This window comes from Pogonomyrmex barbatus, unplaced genomic scaffold (assembly GCF_055798465.1).
Source record: "Pogonomyrmex barbatus isolate J1 unplaced genomic scaffold, ASM5579846v1 scaffold5, whole genome shotgun sequence".
Lineage (NCBI taxonomy): Eukaryota > Metazoa > Arthropoda > Insecta > Hymenoptera > Formicidae > Pogonomyrmex > Pogonomyrmex barbatus.
The window spans coordinates 11,220,274-11,240,035 of record NW_028297149.1 but is presented as its reverse complement, the minus strand read 5'-3'; the positions used below and the strand labels follow the sequence as shown (position 1 = coordinate 11,240,035).

The following is a 19,762-nucleotide window of genomic DNA, read 5'->3' as shown; positions in this document are numbered from 1 at the left end:
TTCAAGTATTTATAAAACATTAATCAAGAATAAAAGATAAAATAAAAATATCAATCTTAAAAAGATCAATAACATTAATATCATTTCAGTCGCCATTAAGAACTGAAATTTTTACATTAAAATTAACATATGGATTATAAAAATTAAAAAAAAAATAACATTTATTTTTCCATTCTATTTCTTTTTTAAATAGAATAATATAAATAAAATCACAATCATTTCACTCTCGCTCTCTCTAATTAATATAAACATTTAATTAATATAAACTTCCGCAAGGCTTTCCGGTGTTCCGTGAGGAAGATGGAAAGAGCGTCAAGCGAGCGTGTCGCGCGGTGCTGCCGACAGGTGTCGCAGCGAGCGCGGCGTCGCCATCGGCGGAGGCGACAGGAGCGGCGGTGGTGGCGGCGGCGGCCGATCAAAGCCGTGAGGAGTATCCGGGAGGGCGGTCGTGTTACGCTCGGTGCTTTCTTCGTCGCGCGAATTCTCGGACTCGGAGTCGTATATACGTGTGCGCGCGCGGTCCGCAGCGGCAACCGGTCGATGTGAAGGAGAAACGAAACGCAAAGGGCGAGACGACGCAGCGTAAGATGACGGCGCGGCATGTGATTTGACAAGTGGAGGAAGAAGCGTTCGATGGGAAAAGTGTCCCGTTGAATACTGCGGTGGTTGATAGACTAGTGGACTAGTTAAGGTATCCGCCGCGCGCATCCTGCGTGTGTGAACTACTCCGGTTAGTGCGCTTTTTTCTCTCTCTCTCTCTCTCTCTCTCTCTCTCTTTCTTTTTGTCTTTCCTTCTCTTTCTTTCTCTCATCTGTTTCATTCCCTTTTTACCCTACACCCGCTCGCGCGTAGAATAGCGTTTCGAACGCAATCGCTCGATAATCGTGCGGATTTGAGGCGCCGCGCGTCATCGAACCGCGGCAAACTCGGCCGAAGTGCGGGAAAAAAGGGTTCGAGAGATCGATCGTACGCGAAATGTACCGCGCCGAGGGACCAGACCCAACGCCGTTGATGCTAATGTATACTATATACATGTATACTGTATACATATATACTTATAAATTATGTAAAAAGATACATATATCTTTTACACACACACACACACACACACACACACACACACACATTTGTGTACATGTGTGTATGTACGTATGTGTGTGCGTAGAAACGCTAGTGGAATCCTCGTCGAGTAATTGCGGGATGTGCAACCATCATTTTGCGCGTTCTCCAGATTTTCCTGTTTCTCACCGACGCGACGACCAATCGCGCTTCGCGCAATCCGGTTCGATCCGATCGTCAATGACCTGAAGTCATCCATAAAAATGTTTGCTATTAGAGAATTTATTTCGCGATATTAATCACAAGGTGGGGTGTTTACGAGTATCAATTCCCTTCCCTCCACCTCTTCTCTCGACACATGAGATCTCTGATTGTGATTACAAAAGTGGATACAAAAGATTTCCTTTCTCGGTTTCGCTGCGCTTATTTCTATCTTCGGAAAATGATTATGATTCGCGTTAGTATAACTAAGTCATATCGGATTACAAAGTGACGCTCCGAGTTGGAACAATTTCGAACCGTCAACATGAAAATCTTCAATTCATCAATTCTTTATTTAAGCTTTATTTATCTTACGTAAATTATTATTATTATTAACATTGCCATTTTCTTAATTTTACAAGACATCATCAAAAATATTCCTGAATAACGTTTTAATATTTTATATTAATATATTAATTATATATACAAAAAAAAAATATTAGTTTTCTTCCTCCGTTTTTCCTTTTAATCTGAAATTGGAATCTAATTTATTTACGTGGAAAAAATGCGAATATCAAATTGATCGAGTCGTACCAAAACATATATGCGACTATCCGGAGCGGAACGTCAAAAGCGTACCGGAAACGTACGGCGCAGTTGGGTTGAACCGACGGCCGAACGAAATAAAAAAAAAAGGAGGAAGAAGAATGTACGCTATTTAAAATTTTGGAAAGTCCGCATCTCGAGGTGGTCTCGCCGAGACTCGTCCTCGAGTGTTCGGATCGTAAGCCAGGGCGACGGCCGCTTTTATCGCCGCGACTCGGAGAGGCGCGCAGTGCTCGAACGGACACGCTCGAATCGATTTTCTCGGTGGTTCTACCGCCGACCGTGTTGCGGGCTTTCCGTACGCCTCGCACGTACGTTTTCCTCGAGGAAAACCGGATTCTCGCGGATTCTCGCCGGCAGTAACTACTTTGCCCGGTTGCTCCGCTTCGGCGGATATCATCGCGATCGCATTGTCGTCACTATGACGTTGACACCTCTCTCGTCTCTTGCTCTTTATCAGAAAGCCCACGATCCCCATCGAAGATATCCTGCGTTCTCGCTCAAAACCCCCCCCCCCCCCGCGGAAAGCTCGACCTTCGCTTTTACGTTCGTTAGACGATGATCATTGTAAAACGCTATTCGCGTTTGCGGAAAAAAAAAAAAAAAGATAAATCGTGACGTGTAGTGTTCTATATCGAGGTGCATTTTAAATACGCAAGAATGTTTCGAGAGATGTGCTCTGAAAGATACCCCCCGTTTTCCTTCGAGATGTAATTTCGCAGCTTCGTGTCGTTTGATGATGTTGGCGAGTTAGAGAATTGCACTTCGGGCGAGGTTTATCTGCCTCGGTCTTCTCTCTCGGCGAATAGCAAACGGTAGGACGGTGCTCACAATGTGCTTGTGAACCGTTTCGTTATGTACGGTTATACCACCCGTATCGTTTCTTGGAGAGTAAAAATAGCGCTTCTCGAGGAACAACCAGAGTAATTTGGCCCGATGGAACTCCATAGCGCGTGATACTTCATTTTATTTGCCCTTGGGAATTTATTTTGAACAATAAGAGAAGTTCGGGGGAACGCGATAGATCAAAACTATAATTTCGAATCTTTTTTTAAATATGGGAAATTTAAAATGAGCTCTTCGAACTATAACGGCGTGATATATTTTAATTCGCGAACTCGAGCTTTCCGCATACCATTTCCGTCAAATTTCTTCTATTAATAGCCTAGATTAGGAGAAAACCGCGTCTTAGGGGAAAACCAGAGATGGGGAGATTCCCACGTTGAGGGGTTGCAATAAATTACGCGTTAAGCGTCATTCGTCACGCTCTTCTCTTATCGGCTCTCGATCGGCCGCACAGATATCGGAATTCCGAGCCGTGGACCAAGGTTGGGAATTAACGAGCGGAAGTACAAGCGGAACGGGGACGGCGACGACGAGGACGACGGCGGCGGAGGTGGCGGCGGCGGCGGTGGAGCCGGCGGTGGCGAGGGCGGACAGGGTGTGAGACAACGAGAGGGTGAATCGACAGAGCGACCGAAGAATGACGGGCGAGGACGGGAAGCGCGGTGGCGGCGCCGGCGACGTTACTGCCGGAGCGAACATGAACACGAACGTCACTGACAATGCCAATAATGTTAACGCCAATGTTAACGCCAACATAAACGTCAGCCAGCAAAACGGCGGGCCGGAGAAGGCGCCCGTCGTCGGCGGCACCAACGTGGAGACGTTGCCACGCGCCACAAAACAGGTAAGATTGATGAGCTTTTTGTTGACAGGAAGCATCGAGAGAACGATATGAACCTGAAATCCTTTTTTTTTTTTTCTTCTTTTAACCTCTCGCTTCCTACCGGCGCCAATGATGTGTGTCCCTTCTTTGGTTTTATCTACGACGGAAGTGGAGGAAGGAAATTTAATCAAGGTCTAAACGACGGTGCAGTTGTAGCGCCGTTGAAGTTAGTTCCTTCGAGGTTCCGCTACATTTCTTTTTTCACGACCAAGTGTACAGTTAGTTTTATCTAAAGTTTTACTCAAGTTTGTTTTATCTAAATGTGAAAAGTGGGAAAGTTTGTATCATTCTCGATGCTTCAGTTTTATATCAGGAAACTGCACTACTTTATTTGTCGGATCTAGCAATTACATTGATTTATAAGACCGGTATTCTTCGCAATGCGATGTCTTAACGTGTTAAAAGCAAAATTTTAATCGCAAGATTTAGTCAAGATTGCCTGGAATCGTACAAATGAGAAATAATATTTTATTATAAAATAATGGATTTCTCTTTATATATATATATATATATATATATATATATATATATATATATATATCTCGCTCTATTGTATTGATCGCTCTACTGTATCGAGGTTGCATAATTATACGAAAATACCTTTATAATGTTTTAAAAATTTGCTGTGTCACGTAATATACAGAGTTATCAGAGTACTGCATGGTGTGCGCATTAGTTCGTCACGAACGTATGTATTTTTGGCCACGAGACGAGAGGGAAGTGGGTGGCATTATAGCAAATAATAGGCTTCGTATATACATGACATCTAATAGCATATACGGGCTTGCATTCAACTGTTTCGCCGCATGTCAACTCGCAATTTCGATTGCGTGGGTAAAGTGCGAGAGGAGGGTTCAGTACAGCTGTACTCCCCCCATTTCGTATACTCTCTTCTCACGCGGCACGTGAGTTTCTTCGACAAAAAAATTTTCTGCACGAACGAATTTTTATCTCGCGTTTCTCTTTTCTTGCTCGTAACGTTGCTTAAAAGCGTTTTGCAGCGAGTGGTACGTGGCCGTCCATTTACATCGCGGATAAACCCGGCGGCTGATCCCTTACGAAAAAGAGCCTAGAGGCTCGAAATGTATTTCGCCGAGTATTTCGTCTAACTTCCGAACCGGATAGCGCGATGCCATTCGTCAAAAGTCCCCACTTTTAGCGCGCGGTTCTTCACGGGATCCTATTTGCGATCCGCCGGACATCTGAGAAGGCATCAACAGTACGGCCGCCTTTGTCGCAGATCATTACGTCGTGCGCGTTAGCATGCAAAGCGATCATTAAGATGAAGTGGCCGGCCGATTGTTGCGGCTCAAAGGTCACGGTTACTCCAGAACGTAGGCTGCTGCGAAGGTAGCAGCGTAACTAGGTAGGGGACGCACGTGCCCCCATGCTCACGGCACCGGAGATCCTGAACGGGATGAAAAGAAAAAAATCCCACATTGAGTGGGCGCGCACTGTTCTATTCTATAGGACGAAAAGGGGACGCCAGACAGAGAATGTCAGGCCGTTTTAATTAATTGCAGTCTCTCTTCCGGACCATTCCTATTACTTATCATCAAAACGGTTAGATAGCATTCGCGGTAAACTAAAAAGGGATAGATATTTGGAGTAGTAACTCGAAAGTACTACGAGAGTAGTACTTTGTTTGTACTTTGTTTCGTACCTAAATAAGCGAGTCGAGAGCAAGTCGATGAGAATTTGGACAAGGTAAGCTTCTTACCTGAGGATGACATCGAGAAACCGGTTGCGACACAGATTGTAAGAGACTGCGATTTCATTCTTAATTTAAGAATGGTCTTGGTTGATTTCTCATGCTGTCCCAAGGGAGAAATTTACCTCGATCCAACTCTTTCGTAGAAAACCGACCCCGTCTCTCCTCCGCCTCTTGGAATATCTGCTTTATACTTAAATTCTTTTCGTAGTACGCGTGCACCTAAACGTACATCTCGCTTAAGCGTTAAAGATGAATATTTTTCATATTATCGTCTCTTCGTCCTACTACGTCTATCGGTATGATCTCATAACGTATATATATGACTGAGCATATTTACGACTTTGAGGAATTTTTAGTTATGTTCAAGGCTGTGTTTTTGTACCACGCGTGACTTCTATAAGTCACCATAGTAGCCAATTTTTAATGACCACACGTATATATCTGCATCGAATCGTATATTTCTGCGTTTGTAGAACTAGCCGATAAAAAGAAAAGTCCATGATACTTTGAAGCATATATATGTACATATTCGTCGCTGTGCCGCCACAGAAATCAAGTCGAGGCTCTTACACTAATTAGTGAGTACCTCTCTACTGAAACAGCTGCTGCTTTATTCTCGAAAAATCGTGTCGCTCGTCAAGAGAAGAAATATCCATCGCGCGTAACTCGGGAACGAGTTATTTCATTCCGCCTAATGTCGTGATGTCATACGTTATATGAACAACGCTGACTCTTCGTTTAATAAATGTATCATCATTTCACGCTTTTCGAATCTCAGAGATCAATTCGGGAATTAAATCGTTGCATGTGGAAATACAATTAGAATGTAAATCTAATGCTATGAAGGGTGGGGCATCTAAAATAGTACACTCTGTCTATCTTTATGACAGGCTGAGGGTAACAGCGAGATAAGATATTTTCATATAAAAATAATGAATTTTTTTTACTAAAAATATATAAAAACGATATTTTTATAGATTACGGCTAGAGCCGTTGTGCTAAAATAATTATTTTTTAAATTTACATACATATATAATTAATAGTCTTGGTTTCCCCTATCAACTATTATACTCGTTATTAAAAGACTTTAAACTTTTTAGTAAGTCGAACGAATAAATTTTATTATAACCCTTTGCGATAAAAATAGCAATTTTATATAAAAAAAAAAAAAACCTAGCGCTGAAATGAATCGTTTGACATTCAAAGCGGAATGGTTCGCATACGGCTTATCGCTCGGCGATCGAATCGCGACATTGAGATGCATAGCTTGCAGAACGATAAATAATATGACTGATTGTATATGCAGTGTCGCTTATCGATATTCCATGAAGTCCTCACCGGCGGCAGTTCGACGTCCTGCTTTACGCGAGGATTCCATTGACTCGCGTTACGAGTCCATCCGCCGTCCGGCATGCGTCAACATCTAACCACTCTCTATGTACCGTATACACTCTGGACTCTGAGATTACGTCATAATTTCACCGTGGACCCTCGCCAACAAACCTTGAACAATGTCCCGAGGCCACGGCTAACCAATTCTGAAGAGAGATCCGAGCGCGTATATCTCTCCGTCGTAGATAAAAATACGTTTCCGTCGAATTAGGTTCGCAGGTTGAGTCATACTGTTAGATAGCAAATTGATTAATTGACCGAGGCGCAACGACTGGTACAGCTAAAAGATTGGTAGCCTCGAGATTGCGTGTCCTATTCCCCATGTAAATCAAGGTCGTCGCGGTTTATCGCGAATATCTCTCGTCGATCGGACACATCGATTATACAGGAGGTTCCAAAATTCATTAACTTAATTTCGAGTATCAAATATTTACATTGCAAATAGGAGAAAAGTCTTCGCGGATTGTACTTTAGACAGTCGGACAAAGTCTTCTGGTTCCAGTTTTAATCTTTAAGATTATTTATTTTAGAATTTAATTTTCAAGAATCTCTCGGGGTGAATCTGTTTGTGTGATTGAAATCGCGAGTTGTGAGGCACTCATCGCGAGAGGATCGAACTAATTCACATTAGAAAACAGCAATGTGCTTGTCGATCGGATTTGAAACCGTATCCGTCGTTCAGAAACGTCCGCGTGTGTGCGATAAAAGACACGAAGGTGGTGCTGCAGCGATCACGAATCTGGGTCAGTCGCGCCGCATTACGGGATTTTAGACTACGAGCAGCAATTCCTTGCGTTCAACAACAGCCAGTCCGTAGATTCCGTGATGCGCTTTTAGGGGACGATCACGTTGCCAGTCAGCTTGACGTGTGAGTTACATCTGATTGCTCGTAATAAGGCGGTGCATGCCAGTAATATCACACCGCGACGGAGGTACGTGCATTTCTTACGGTGACGTGTCATCTCTCCTCTGCAAAATATCGTGGGCACAAATGACCCAAGTATTCGAGTAAATTATTAAGGATAACTGCGACGTGATCGTACAACTAGCTTGATGTAACGGCCTGCTAAGATTAAATAGATAAGTTGATTTATCCCGATATGAGCCTCTCGGAAATATAGAATAAGGTCAACAAGGACGTATAATTGAGTTGGGATTAAAGAACAGCTCGAAGCTCTTGGAGTAATCGTCGATGTATTTTGGAAAAACATGTTTTAAAATTGGCATCCCGTGTAAACTCCACGAGCGACAGTCATGTCTCGCGATAAGGACGTTATTAACATATTCACTGCCGCGGGGAAGACTGAGCTAATAGCGAGATGCCAACTGCTAAAGCGGAAAAAAAAAAACATTGACATTTGACTACGTTACAACGTTTGGACATAGTCCATCCAATCTGTGTCTATCCGAGTGAAAAAAATAAAGTGTACGTCCCTACGCGGGTCGTACATCGATCGGATGAGACCGACTCATCTGTGTCATAAACAATGGATATTAAAACGGATATTAAAACGAGATATTCTCGCGCGGCGCGACTATAAACAATTCAGGCGCATACTAAATGCGCGCGGCAGCCGAAACGACTCTTTTTGTAATCTCTCGCGTATCGATCTGCGAATTCATCGTACCGTAACATTTTTACGGTTGAAGCTCTACGTATGCGTATGCATGTGCGGAACGCGTTATTTTCCATTCGTCGATTTCTTGCCGGATGAGACCGCGTTGCGAAACCACAGGCGGCGTACACGTGTAGACCGTGTACGTGTCACGTCCCTTCCGCAACCTGCCGCAAAGGTAGAGACTGAAAATAAATGCGTTTTCGCGCAGCGGTACGCTGCCGCAATGGCGTTGACGCTGAGAGAATTGCGGCAGCGGCTTCACGCTTTACGCTAGATGAACGGTCCACGACGGTGCGCGCGCGCGCGCGCGCGCGCGCGCGTGTGTGTGTGTGTGTGTGTGTGTGGTGTGTGTGCATCGCCGTGAAATTTTGCATCGGCGCGATTTAGCTCGAAATCGCTGCAAATCATCGAGTCATCGGGTTTTACGTGACATCAGCTGACGCAGCTGGGCTTTGCGAGCAATTTATTCTTTGTGATAGAATAACAACAGAAATTACGATAAATTGCCTGCTGCGAACTTTTCTTTTATAAATATAAAAATATTACAAAAAGTTATACTACAGGAAAGGAGATAATGTAAAAGAAATATTATTGATCCTTTAGGAGAAAATTGGCATTGAGGATATTAAATATACGTGAAGATTATTAATGACACGGAGGAACGTTACTTTTTATGCTTAAAAAATATATAAAAACAAATTAATGAGAAAATATTTTTAACGACATTTTCATACGTTTGTTTTTTTCGTGATCTTTTTCCAAACTTATTATTCGATAGAAGACATTTATTTAACGAGGTAGCTTATAAAAGGTGCATTAAATTAATTGCCACTTTGTCCATCCAACGAGTATTCATTCCGAGTTGACAAGAACTTCCGTAGAAATTTGGCATTCTGCCCTTGACAAGTACTTGAGCACTAAATGCAACGTCGGAAGTGGCCGTGATTGACCCACTTTAATAACGTCTCGTAAAATGCCATTGTCGTTAAAAGCAGCGAAGATGGACGGAATTACACGTCACACGCACACAACAAGCAGTGATGCTAGAAGGATCTGTCATTATGATGTCTGATTTAATTATTAAATCGTGCTGGTCTCAAAAGGCAGATGACTTCTTAAATTCCATTTAAACGATATATTTCACGTCATATAAATCTTCCCGATGTTAACTGAAATAAATAACGATCCTGTTTCGGAAAGTATAAAGAAATACTTGCAATAATTTAAGTTCTAGAATCTAGTTTAAGAACACATGCGAAGCATATGTGGCTAACATATGGTTAAAACACATCACAGAAAATTAAAAAATGAAATGACAACGCTTAAAATTATAATCGTCTATTAATAACGCGGTAAATCCAATGCATAAAATTAGGAAATTTTGGATATAAAATAAAAAAAGAAATAACAGTATTTTTTATGTTTTTTCTTAGAAAAGTTGCGACATTCCAGAAAAATAAATCGAAGCTTTATTAACATGAGATTCGTGGCAAAAATGATTTTGTTTAATACATGTGTATTCGCTTTTTAACTATGCATTTGAGCATTACTTTGCCTATAATCGCGTCCTCAACGGGCTAAAGATCCTAGACAGACTTCAAAGTACTGTCTAACGAAGCAGCCGACGAAGCGCGATAATTCGAATGCGCGTTTCGGCTGCTGTACACTTCTTTAAACACACGCGCGATAAGTAGCGAGCTGTGTAAACTTAACAGAGGGGTTGTAAACCCCTCCGTGTTCGCGTTGCCGAAGCCTTCTCCCTTTTTGCTTTCCCCGTTCTTCCGAGTCGGGGACCAGTTTCATCACGCTTCTGTGATCGAAAAGGGTTCGTGCCAGCCACTTCTTTAATTTGTTTGAGAGGGGAAGGAACGTAGCGGTTTACCATAAGTGGTTTTAGAATCCTTATCCCTTCTCTAGCATTCCTATTCATCTATGCATAGGAACATCGAGGATGAGTGAGCGAAAGATAATTTAATGCAATTTGCCAAAACACACACACACTCTCTCTCTCTCTCGGAAATTAGAATCGGCTCTTCCTTTTGCGTGATCAATGCACCAGTTTTAGCGACCGTTACGCGGAATAATTTTCGCATATGGAGATATGGTAAAAATTGCAGACTTAATGCAATTTTACGCCAGCTCTATAGTCAGATTTTTGATTAATCAAATTTGAATTTAAATATTATCAAGATAGTGTGCCTGTAAATAAAAATGACACGTGATCATTTTATTTTATTTATATCTAATTTTGATTGAGTGTGTCGATATTTATTCTCAATTATTTAAGTGTGCACATATTAACTTCAATTCGAATAAAAGAATTATCCTAACGAACATAGCCTGCAGCTACAGAGAATAGACTACGTGTCGTTTTTGTTATTGTCCTAATTCTTATGTGACATTTTATTTAATACACGCTTTTATACTGGCACTTCTATAATCGATACTGACCTAGTTTTGAATATGTTGCACGATTCATGCGTGATGGAAAACGTCCTCGTAATATTTGATTTGTGCATTAAGAATGATTCCACAGGTATTATTTATTATAATTCATTATACGTATGTATATACAGGCGTTATTCAACGTACATTTTAATTGGTATTGTATAATATGCAGTGTGTGTGTGTGTGTGGGGGGGGGGTGTGAATAAAAATTATTATCGCGTTTTTGGCTAACAATAGGATTGTAAAAGAATAATGATATTGTAGTACCAGCTTGCGTACAGCTGTACACAAGCTGGTGCAACAACCTGCATCGATTATCGAGTAGATGCATTTATAACCGGCTAAGATTATCAGGTTGTACGCTAATTACGCTATAATAACGTAAATAAATAGGGCGATCAAGGATGGCAGATGTATTCGTGCAGTTTTAATTCATTCCCCTTCGCGTGAGAACCTAAATCCGCTTCTGCCAACAATTAAGTAACGTTGTTATTCAATCTCGCTGCATTTCTCCGTTCACTGACGGCAAAACTGCATCATCGAGCAGATTACAAAGATCTAGAAATCGCATCCATAAGAATTTCTAAAGATAGAACAAGGTCGCTTACATTCGCACCAATTATATTCCAGCGATTTAGATCGAGCTTTTTAACAAATTTATTTTTAGCAATATTTGTCACAAATATTACTTTCTTTTTTCTTCTATTGTTATTTTGTATTGTATTATATTGTATTGAATTAATACTTTCTCTGTCTTGCTATTTTATTCAAATAATTATTTTTATCAAAAATTGATAAATCAAACAAAAAACTATGAACAGGATAAGAGATGATTAAAAAAATTACAATTTTTTAAAGTATATTTGACATTATAATTTTATTTAAAGAATTTTTAGCAAAAATTTTCAGCGATTAAATATATATTGTTAAATTTTATGTTTCCCCGTGTCAAAATTAAAGTATATTCAAAAGGTAAAAGTGACGTAATTGAAATGTAATCTATCAACAATAGTAATATCCTTAGGCAGACAAACAATTGTAATTGAAATTAAACGTAATTATAATTACGTTTAATTTCAGTCACAATTGTTAGCGAAATGCTTTGCTATATATATTGCGTTGACACTATCCTATTCATTGGATTAATTGCTCTCAATTGCAACATCAGTAAAAAACCTTTGCTAGAAGAAAACAGGTAATTGCAAAAATAAGTGATTGATAGATGAAATGATTTTGATTCTAAAACGTTTAACATTTTAATTATGGTGTCATGTTACATGTCACATGACGTCAGCATCTGCTTCAGGCTTATAGCATTTGTGCATAAGAGATTCATTTTTTATTTAATTTGCATTTATATATGAACGCATATATTTATATGTGCGGTGTAAAATAAGAAATTTTATTTATGCTAAATGTTATCGTTTTCAAGAAAATGCAAATACGATTTATTGTGATAAGCTTGACGTGGCGATCGAATTAATTAATTACGGTCGACGAATTTTTCGCACATATTACTGCGGATAATGCGGATTTTGTTTCTGTATATCAGTTCAGAATCGCATCACGATTATTTTTGTTCGAACGCGTTACACACGCAACGTCCGCACGTGGAGGAGATTACGTCACTGTCGGAGAAATTGAAAGGTCAGAGAATAAGAAAAAAAATGCCAATGCGAAATATCACGAAAGGGGCCGCTAATTTATACGTCGGTCCCTCGCGATTCGGGAGAGCTCTCGCAATTCGACCATCGTCATCGTCGTCGTACAATGGAAAGCACGACTGGCGTACATTCGTGTTACAACGCCGACAAGTCAGCTGCTAATATTAAAAACGAGTTTTATATCTCGACTCGTCGAGGCAACACCGAGTCATCTCGATGATGAAGCAGCGAGCTAATCTCGCTGAGAATTCATTAAAAATGTTTACCTAGCTTCTCTCGCTTTATTGATGCCGTTTCCTGCAATGATTGCTGCAAAATGAATTAAAACGTGACAGTCGTTTGCATTCAACTAACATAAGTGCGATACGAGAGAAACATGAATTAATATGGCTATTTTTTATTTTACATTATTATTTTACATTATTATTACACGCTGCCGTGTTATCTAAATAATAACGAACACGTGTATTTATATTTACAAAAAAATTCTAATTCGATTAGTTAAAAATATCACAATTTATCACGGAAAGAATTTTTCGGAAAATACACACATTATCAGACAATTGAAATCATGTCATCGTCGATGCATCGGCGATCGCAATCGGCTTTCCCTCCGCGGGGTTTCTGGGTTCTATAATCGATCCTCGTGCTTTCGCTCGGGTGTGCGTTTTTCGAAAAAAAAAAAAAAAAAAGTCGGATCGACACACACGCATGTGTCGATCAGCAAACGGTGCCGATAGCGATACTATCGATGGCGGCGGGGAGGCGATACGGGGGATTGATAGCGGAAAGAGAGTCGAGCAAAGATGGTAAGAGGAGCGAATGGGGAGGAACGCGCGGAGGAACGAACAGGGGGTGGTTTGCTGCAATAGCACTGCCGCGTTCATATCGACCCGTGCCTCCGAGACTCCATCTTGCCTGTCCCACATATATACCCATGTACATCTACGTGTATCTATTACCTATCCACTGTGTTACGCCGTGCCCTGCCCCAACGCGATCGTTTTTTCCGTACAGCTGTTTTTTTTTTGTTTTTTTTTTCTATTCTCTATTTTTCTCTCGGTCTCTCGCTCCCTCTCTCTTGATGCCAGGAAGCGCTCAATTATTTTAATTCCCTCCGTAGTCTCCAATTTTGATATCTCCCCTGCCCCCCCCCCCCTCCCTCGTATATTCCAGGGACATTCACGTAGTGTAGATCCACGCGGACCAGAGTGACAATTTATATGATAAAATGTAAGGCTGTGCGTATTATATAAAACGGCTACATTACGGGGATCGTTACTGTCTACATGAGTTATTAAAGGCTCTTTGAAATGAGCGTATTTTTGTTTACTGCATTGTATTTTTCTCGGATGAGTCTCGAATGAATCTTTAAGATGTTTGTCTCTGTGGACGCGCAGAGAATCGTTCAGTACTATTTGTTGCACTTTACTGCGATACTCGAGCGATTTTGAGGAAAGATTATAAAACGTAATCGCCTACACTTTCCGCTTCCTTATATCTTGAAATGTAGTACAGTAGTAGGAGGGAGGGGAGGGGGGAATTGGCGGAAAAAAATTTACGAGAAATCTTTTCGCCATGGAAAAGTATAAAAGAGGCGACATCGCGTTCTGGATGAAGGCATCTATAGCAGAGAACCTGAAATTCAGTTCACGCTGCTGTCATAACCAGCGACCTCGACCCTTTCGGCCGCGCTCTCCATTTGCCTCCCGTTCAGTCGGAGAAGTCGGGGGGGGGGGGGGCCTCTCCCGCCCTCGTTTCTTCCGTCGGCATACCGAGCGTACATTTAATTAAGCCTCAATGAAAAGGACGTGCTGGCAGCGATGAAGAGATTATACTGGATAACACATTGGCTGACACATATACGGATATCAGGAGTGACCGAGTGGCGAACGGAGGGCTCCTCCAGCTCCGAACTAATACACTTTTACTGAATAGTAATTTCGAGGAAAAAAAAAAAAACAGGCTTACCGTTGCTTTTTCGTTGCTTTCGTGCGAAGCTTGCGTGCCGTTGCGAGATTAAGATAAGACGATGTTTATTTTATTTATTCGTAGCACGATGTTTTTGCTTGATTAAAGAGAAACTATCAATTTTCATTTAATGTCTGAAATTTCCGTAAGCAAGAAAAATATTAAAGAAAAGCATAATCCTCCTTTCCCCTCGTCTTAATGGCTATAGACTACACTGTTATTATACGCTACATACACGGAGATAAACACAAGGCGGTGTGAGGAATTGCAATCTACCGTTAATTAACAGCGGCCTTAAAACATAAATTAAAATCACTACGCGAGTTTTCATCGTCTTCGTCTTTCCGCTTTCTATGCTTAATTCACCGTGACGAATGGTGCATTCGAATCTAACATCGCGGGAGAGAGATATAATTAAAGATTGGCTTAGAATCTGATATAAGACAGAGTTTAATGACGGGTTCAGAGTTCAACTGTTTGACACTAATATATTTGAATACATCGTTCGTTAACAGTTAACTCGAAGAACTATTAATATCATTAATATGCAAAATGCAAATTGCCTTTTTGTTTCTGTGATTAATCAAATCTCAGGAGGACAATTAAAAGAAAAAAATCCTGAAATTATATTATTATATTATTACTAATAAGATGAAAATTGTTCAAAAATTATTACATATTGATAAAATAAATTTGCACCTACACGATTACATTAACAATATAAAATTGGAGCTCGGTATTTATTATATTTATTATATTGCAATTATTTATTTTGTCGTTAAATCGAATAATCATAATTATCATCGTCGATTTTGAAATAGTAATTTTTAAAATTTGAGCCGTTTCTCGGTTTCTCACGAGCGAGTTCGAAAGACGAGCGGTTGTTCCGGAGACTTTCGTAAAATTCGACTGGCGGAAGATATTTTCACGCAACATTCGCGAGGGAGCGTTTCTTTCTCATGACGTTTGTCACTTCGTCGTACTGAAACATGTTTCGGGCATTGTAATATGGCCGTATACTTTTCGCGATGACGATATGGATGAGTCACGAATGCACTCGCCTTGCTCGCAGTGAAAATTGGGACGCGGCGACATACCGGTCGGACAACTGGTTGTCTCGTGTCCCAAATATGATCGTTGCAAATGCATCGTACGATTATGAGTAGTAGAATAGCCGTCCGAACGAATTTCTCTTATTATTTCTGTTATGCCAACCGTGACAGCTTGACATTTTGGCGCAATCATGTTATCACATTGCGACTAAAACGAAGCTTTTATTTTACTTTTTATGATAGATAGATTTATCTCTTTATATAAATATTACTTTTTATTTATTTAATACAACGTTACATATAAAAAAAAAATGTTATAAATATTCATTCCAATGTTAAAATGTGCTCGTGTGTTTACGTTTGAAAGAAACTTTTGCTCCTATAAATACGTCGTCGTAACAGATATGAAGAGATATGAATGGGATGAGGCACGTATTGTCTATTGTAAACTCATACAGGTCCGTATGATTGCATAATTAATATCTATCTATTGAAGGCAATGATATTTACGAGCAGGTGCTACGTTACAAGTTGAGTTTGCATAAGCAAATTACTTGTACAAAATATGGAATTTCTACTAGATACTTTTTCAACTTTTCTGCTAAAAGATTTAATTCGTCATTGAGTCTAAAGAAACTTGTCGCGGGAGCTGCTGCCGATTATATACTTTGACATCGGGATGTCATCTCGGTTGATTAATAGCTGCTACGCACGAAGTACGTGCTTTTCTCTGCATCATCCGATGTTTTTCTTGTAGCCGCGAACGCGGTTAACACATTCTGTTGCTATCTGGCCCGTGGCCAAAACTGCTTAAGGGAGTAAACAGAATTTTGATACTTGAGTCATACGGAACCAAATGTCATTTCAGCAATCGTGCTATCACTTATTCTACTGAAATTTCAATTTATCCCGACTACTTCCGTATAAAATATCTTTAATCGTTTTTAAGCCCATTTTTATCAGTGTTATCATTACTTCATCAGTAAAAATGCTCGGTTATCGTGTTTTAATGTTGTTGCAAAAATATACGAAATTGTTGCACAAATTTACATATTTTTGTTGTGCATTAGTCTACTTTTAAAAGTGCGACGATAGAAGGTCATTGGGGCGAGAATGATCATCCCCGCGGAATAATCATCGTGTCCTGTGCTTAATCTCGACCCTGTGCTTAAATCGAGCCAAAGTACCTTCGCTTTACTGAGAAATCTATCTGCGTGTACACGTCGTCATCTTGAACATACATGACAAAACGACCGTAAAAAAGTCTTTTATATCGACTGACTCGCGGCACTTGATGACCTCAACGCTTGTAACACTGGACGTGATGTCATTTACCATTCGTAATATGCGATGATTACATAAGGTTGGCTTATGCATAATACGCGAAAAGGCGGCAATTTTGATTTGTCGAGAAAAGAGAGAAGATGAAAAGATGCTATGTTCGAATGACTAGCCTAATTATTTTTGTGATCGTGCATATTTTTATGAATCGCATATAATAATATGACACATTGCATATAATCGCAAAAGTTTCTACTTAATTCGACCTGTCACTCTCACAAGTTAAATAAAAGGAAATACTTTATTATCATGTCGAAAATGATCAAAAGTTATAAACAAGTTGCTTTTACGTGTGTACATATATTATAATCCATACAATCATTATTTATTGTCATAATTAAATAATTTTTTACGCGTTGTAATCTATAAATTATTTTCTCTTTAGCCGTGAACTATTTATTTATCTTTTACATGGAATACTTTTTTAACACAAAGACGCTTCGTGCATGAGCAGTGCTCCAGTTAGGAGAAAAGTCTAACAACCGGCACATCCCGTTCATAAAGCGGTCGTTAGCGCGGTAACGAGTGTCGCGAAATTCTATCGGACGACGCGATCACGAAGTCGAGATGTTAAACTTGCCCGTGGGAAGTTTCGTTTCCCCGCAGGACTCGCGGGAACCGCGTTGCAGGAGGATTCCCAGCGCAAAACAGATAGATTTAATTGCAGCTGCCGAGGATACGTGAAAGGGGAAGAGAGTTCTTGTGTCTTCGTTCTTTAAGAGAATCGAAGACAGGCTTGCACATATTTAATACCGTGTCAAGAGTAATTCCGTGAGCAAAATTTAATACTTTTAATTATTTGTTTCAAAAGATTATGACATCGACATCGATAACATGACATTTTTGCTATCGCGCGAGATATACGTTGATCGTTAACTGCTTCCGAGCGTTTCCAAAAAGTATCTCGGAAAGCGTTTATTCATCCACAAAGATGCATGCTATTTTCTTCTCGTCGAGATTAGTATATAAATCTCTGGCATTTTCGTGCGATCGTGAAATCGGAGATTGTGAGATCCAACGAAGCATTTTTAGCGTCCCTCGTATGTTTCGATTTCTCACTTTCGGCGGATGTAAACATGATTTTAATAACAAAGATTTAACGATATTCTCATAAATTCAATTCCGATGTCCAGAACATTTTCACATTTTGTTGAAAATCATAATTGCGTTTGATGGCAGTGGCGTTTAATCCGCGTGCTCGAGTGGTGGCTTCGCCGCCATAGGCCTCCGAGAACTCTGGTTTTGTCCGTCCAGGCCGGAACCCCGGCGTCGTGCGTTTCGCACCTTGACGTTATTTTTAACTGTTATGTCCAGCGTGCCGCGTGCGTGTTGCGAGTTGATGTCTCGGCTAAACGTAGACTGCCGGTTCACCGACGGCACGGCCGCGCGTATATTACCGGCGATTCTTAGCGATGGGGAAATGGACGTGCACATGGGAAATGCAGCGGATCGAGCACAGCGGATGCTTCCTGTCGGTTTCCCGTCGGGAAATCGAAAATCGAATTGGGGCGAGCACGTGGAGTTTTTCAATCAACGATAATCCCAGAAAAGTGGCGAACGTCGATGAAAACCGACGTTCACGTTTACGTCACGTTCACGATTACCGAACAACATCTTCTCAACGAACGTTGGATCTCTCTGGCACTAAAAACGTGCGCTAGCGGAGAACATCTTTATGAGTAACCAGTAATTCAACGACGTCATTTGTTTCTTTTTTTTTAGAAGATTTTTTTGTAGAATAAATCGCGGCCGTGCGCGAAGTTCTTAATACCCGTTTTATACTTGAACGCTTCGATGAAATACGAATACTCGGCTAAAGTGAGACATCATGAAGATTATGTTTTTCTTGACAGCTCAACGTCGTTCCGAGTTACTTAACTACGTACAGATTGAGTTACCGATCTAACCAGGATCTTCGAATTCTCCCTCGGCCAGTGACCGATGCAAATTGTCATTAATCATCGTGTTGATGGGTCGAGACATCAATATTCAGAGTGTCTCTCGCTCAGAGGGACGCTTCTATCTCTAATCTTTCAGAAAAAGCACGCATTGTATTTTTATTAACTAATTTTTAGTAATTACACGTATAATTAAACATTTCTCTCTCTCTCTCTCTCTCTCTCTTCGCCTTATAATAATTTTTCAATGCGTGCTGAAACGTCCACGTCAGAAACATGTCTTTTTTAAGCTGAATTGGCTTTTGTAAGCTGAGTTTTAATTAATTGTTCGACATATTTGTGTCAAGCCGAGGAGATAATTTCTTATATTTTTCCATTCAAATCTCGAGATTTTTATAAATAAATTGCAAAATTTAATAAAACCGGCATATTAAATTCTTGATTGTTTGGACGCGGATCTTAAATAGCGCGTCCCGATTCTCGTTTTATAACAGAATTATAACAGCTTAATCGTAACTTAGCGGGTATAACGCGCCTGAAACGGTACCTAATACCGCCAATCGATCAATTATCGATTTTGCACGTCGATTTACGAGGTAGTAGCGGAGTGATCCAGCGTGAACCGCCGCTTTTAATGCGGTACACGGCCGGCTAAGTCTATGCTACTTATCCGAGATTGTTATATCGCTACTCCGTCATTATTACCGCAACCACTAATTGCCCGATCGTTCGTCTAGCACCGGCAATCACTTGCGTCAGTTCCATGCCTGACATCTAGATCTTCGAGGCGTGTCCGCGGGCGACGGTATAACGAAGCAAGATCGTTAATATCCCGCGAAGTTTATTTCCCGTTTGTTTATCACCGCGTGATTAATGGTGATCCCTGAGATAAATTTCCCTGCCGCTGCACGACTGCAGCGAAGAGAATAAATTATAATCCGGTATGCAGATTGAGCCTTTTTTCATTGCGAATTACGAAGTTATTCTGGGATTCAGTTTATTAGCGACTTATTTGCGGGAAACCGGGCGCACTCACGAAGTACTCACGATTGTTGATTTAAACGCGAT

General features: G+C 40.5%; 1 protein-coding gene across 13 annotated transcripts in view; it reads left to right on the top strand.

The window, feature by feature from the left end:
* The first annotated feature begins 406 nt into the window (after nucleotides 1-406).
* LOC105431552 (uncharacterized) overlaps nucleotides 407-19,762 on the top strand; it is an 85,096-nt gene continuing 65,740 nt past the window's right edge. For 12 of the 13 annotated variants that reach the window (XR_016140446.1, XR_016140445.1, XR_016140444.1 and 9 more), the window contains exons 1-2: nucleotides 407-730; nucleotides 3,167-3,556. Coding sequence is in view for 5 of the 13 variants with exons in the window: in XM_089081943.1 (XP_088938069.1) it covers nucleotides 3,350-3,556 (207 nt within the window). In the remaining 8 variants the exon portion in view is untranslated. The remainder of the gene's footprint in view (nucleotides 731-3,166; nucleotides 3,557-19,762) is intronic. The other variant, XM_089081941.1, reaches the window with a different exon arrangement.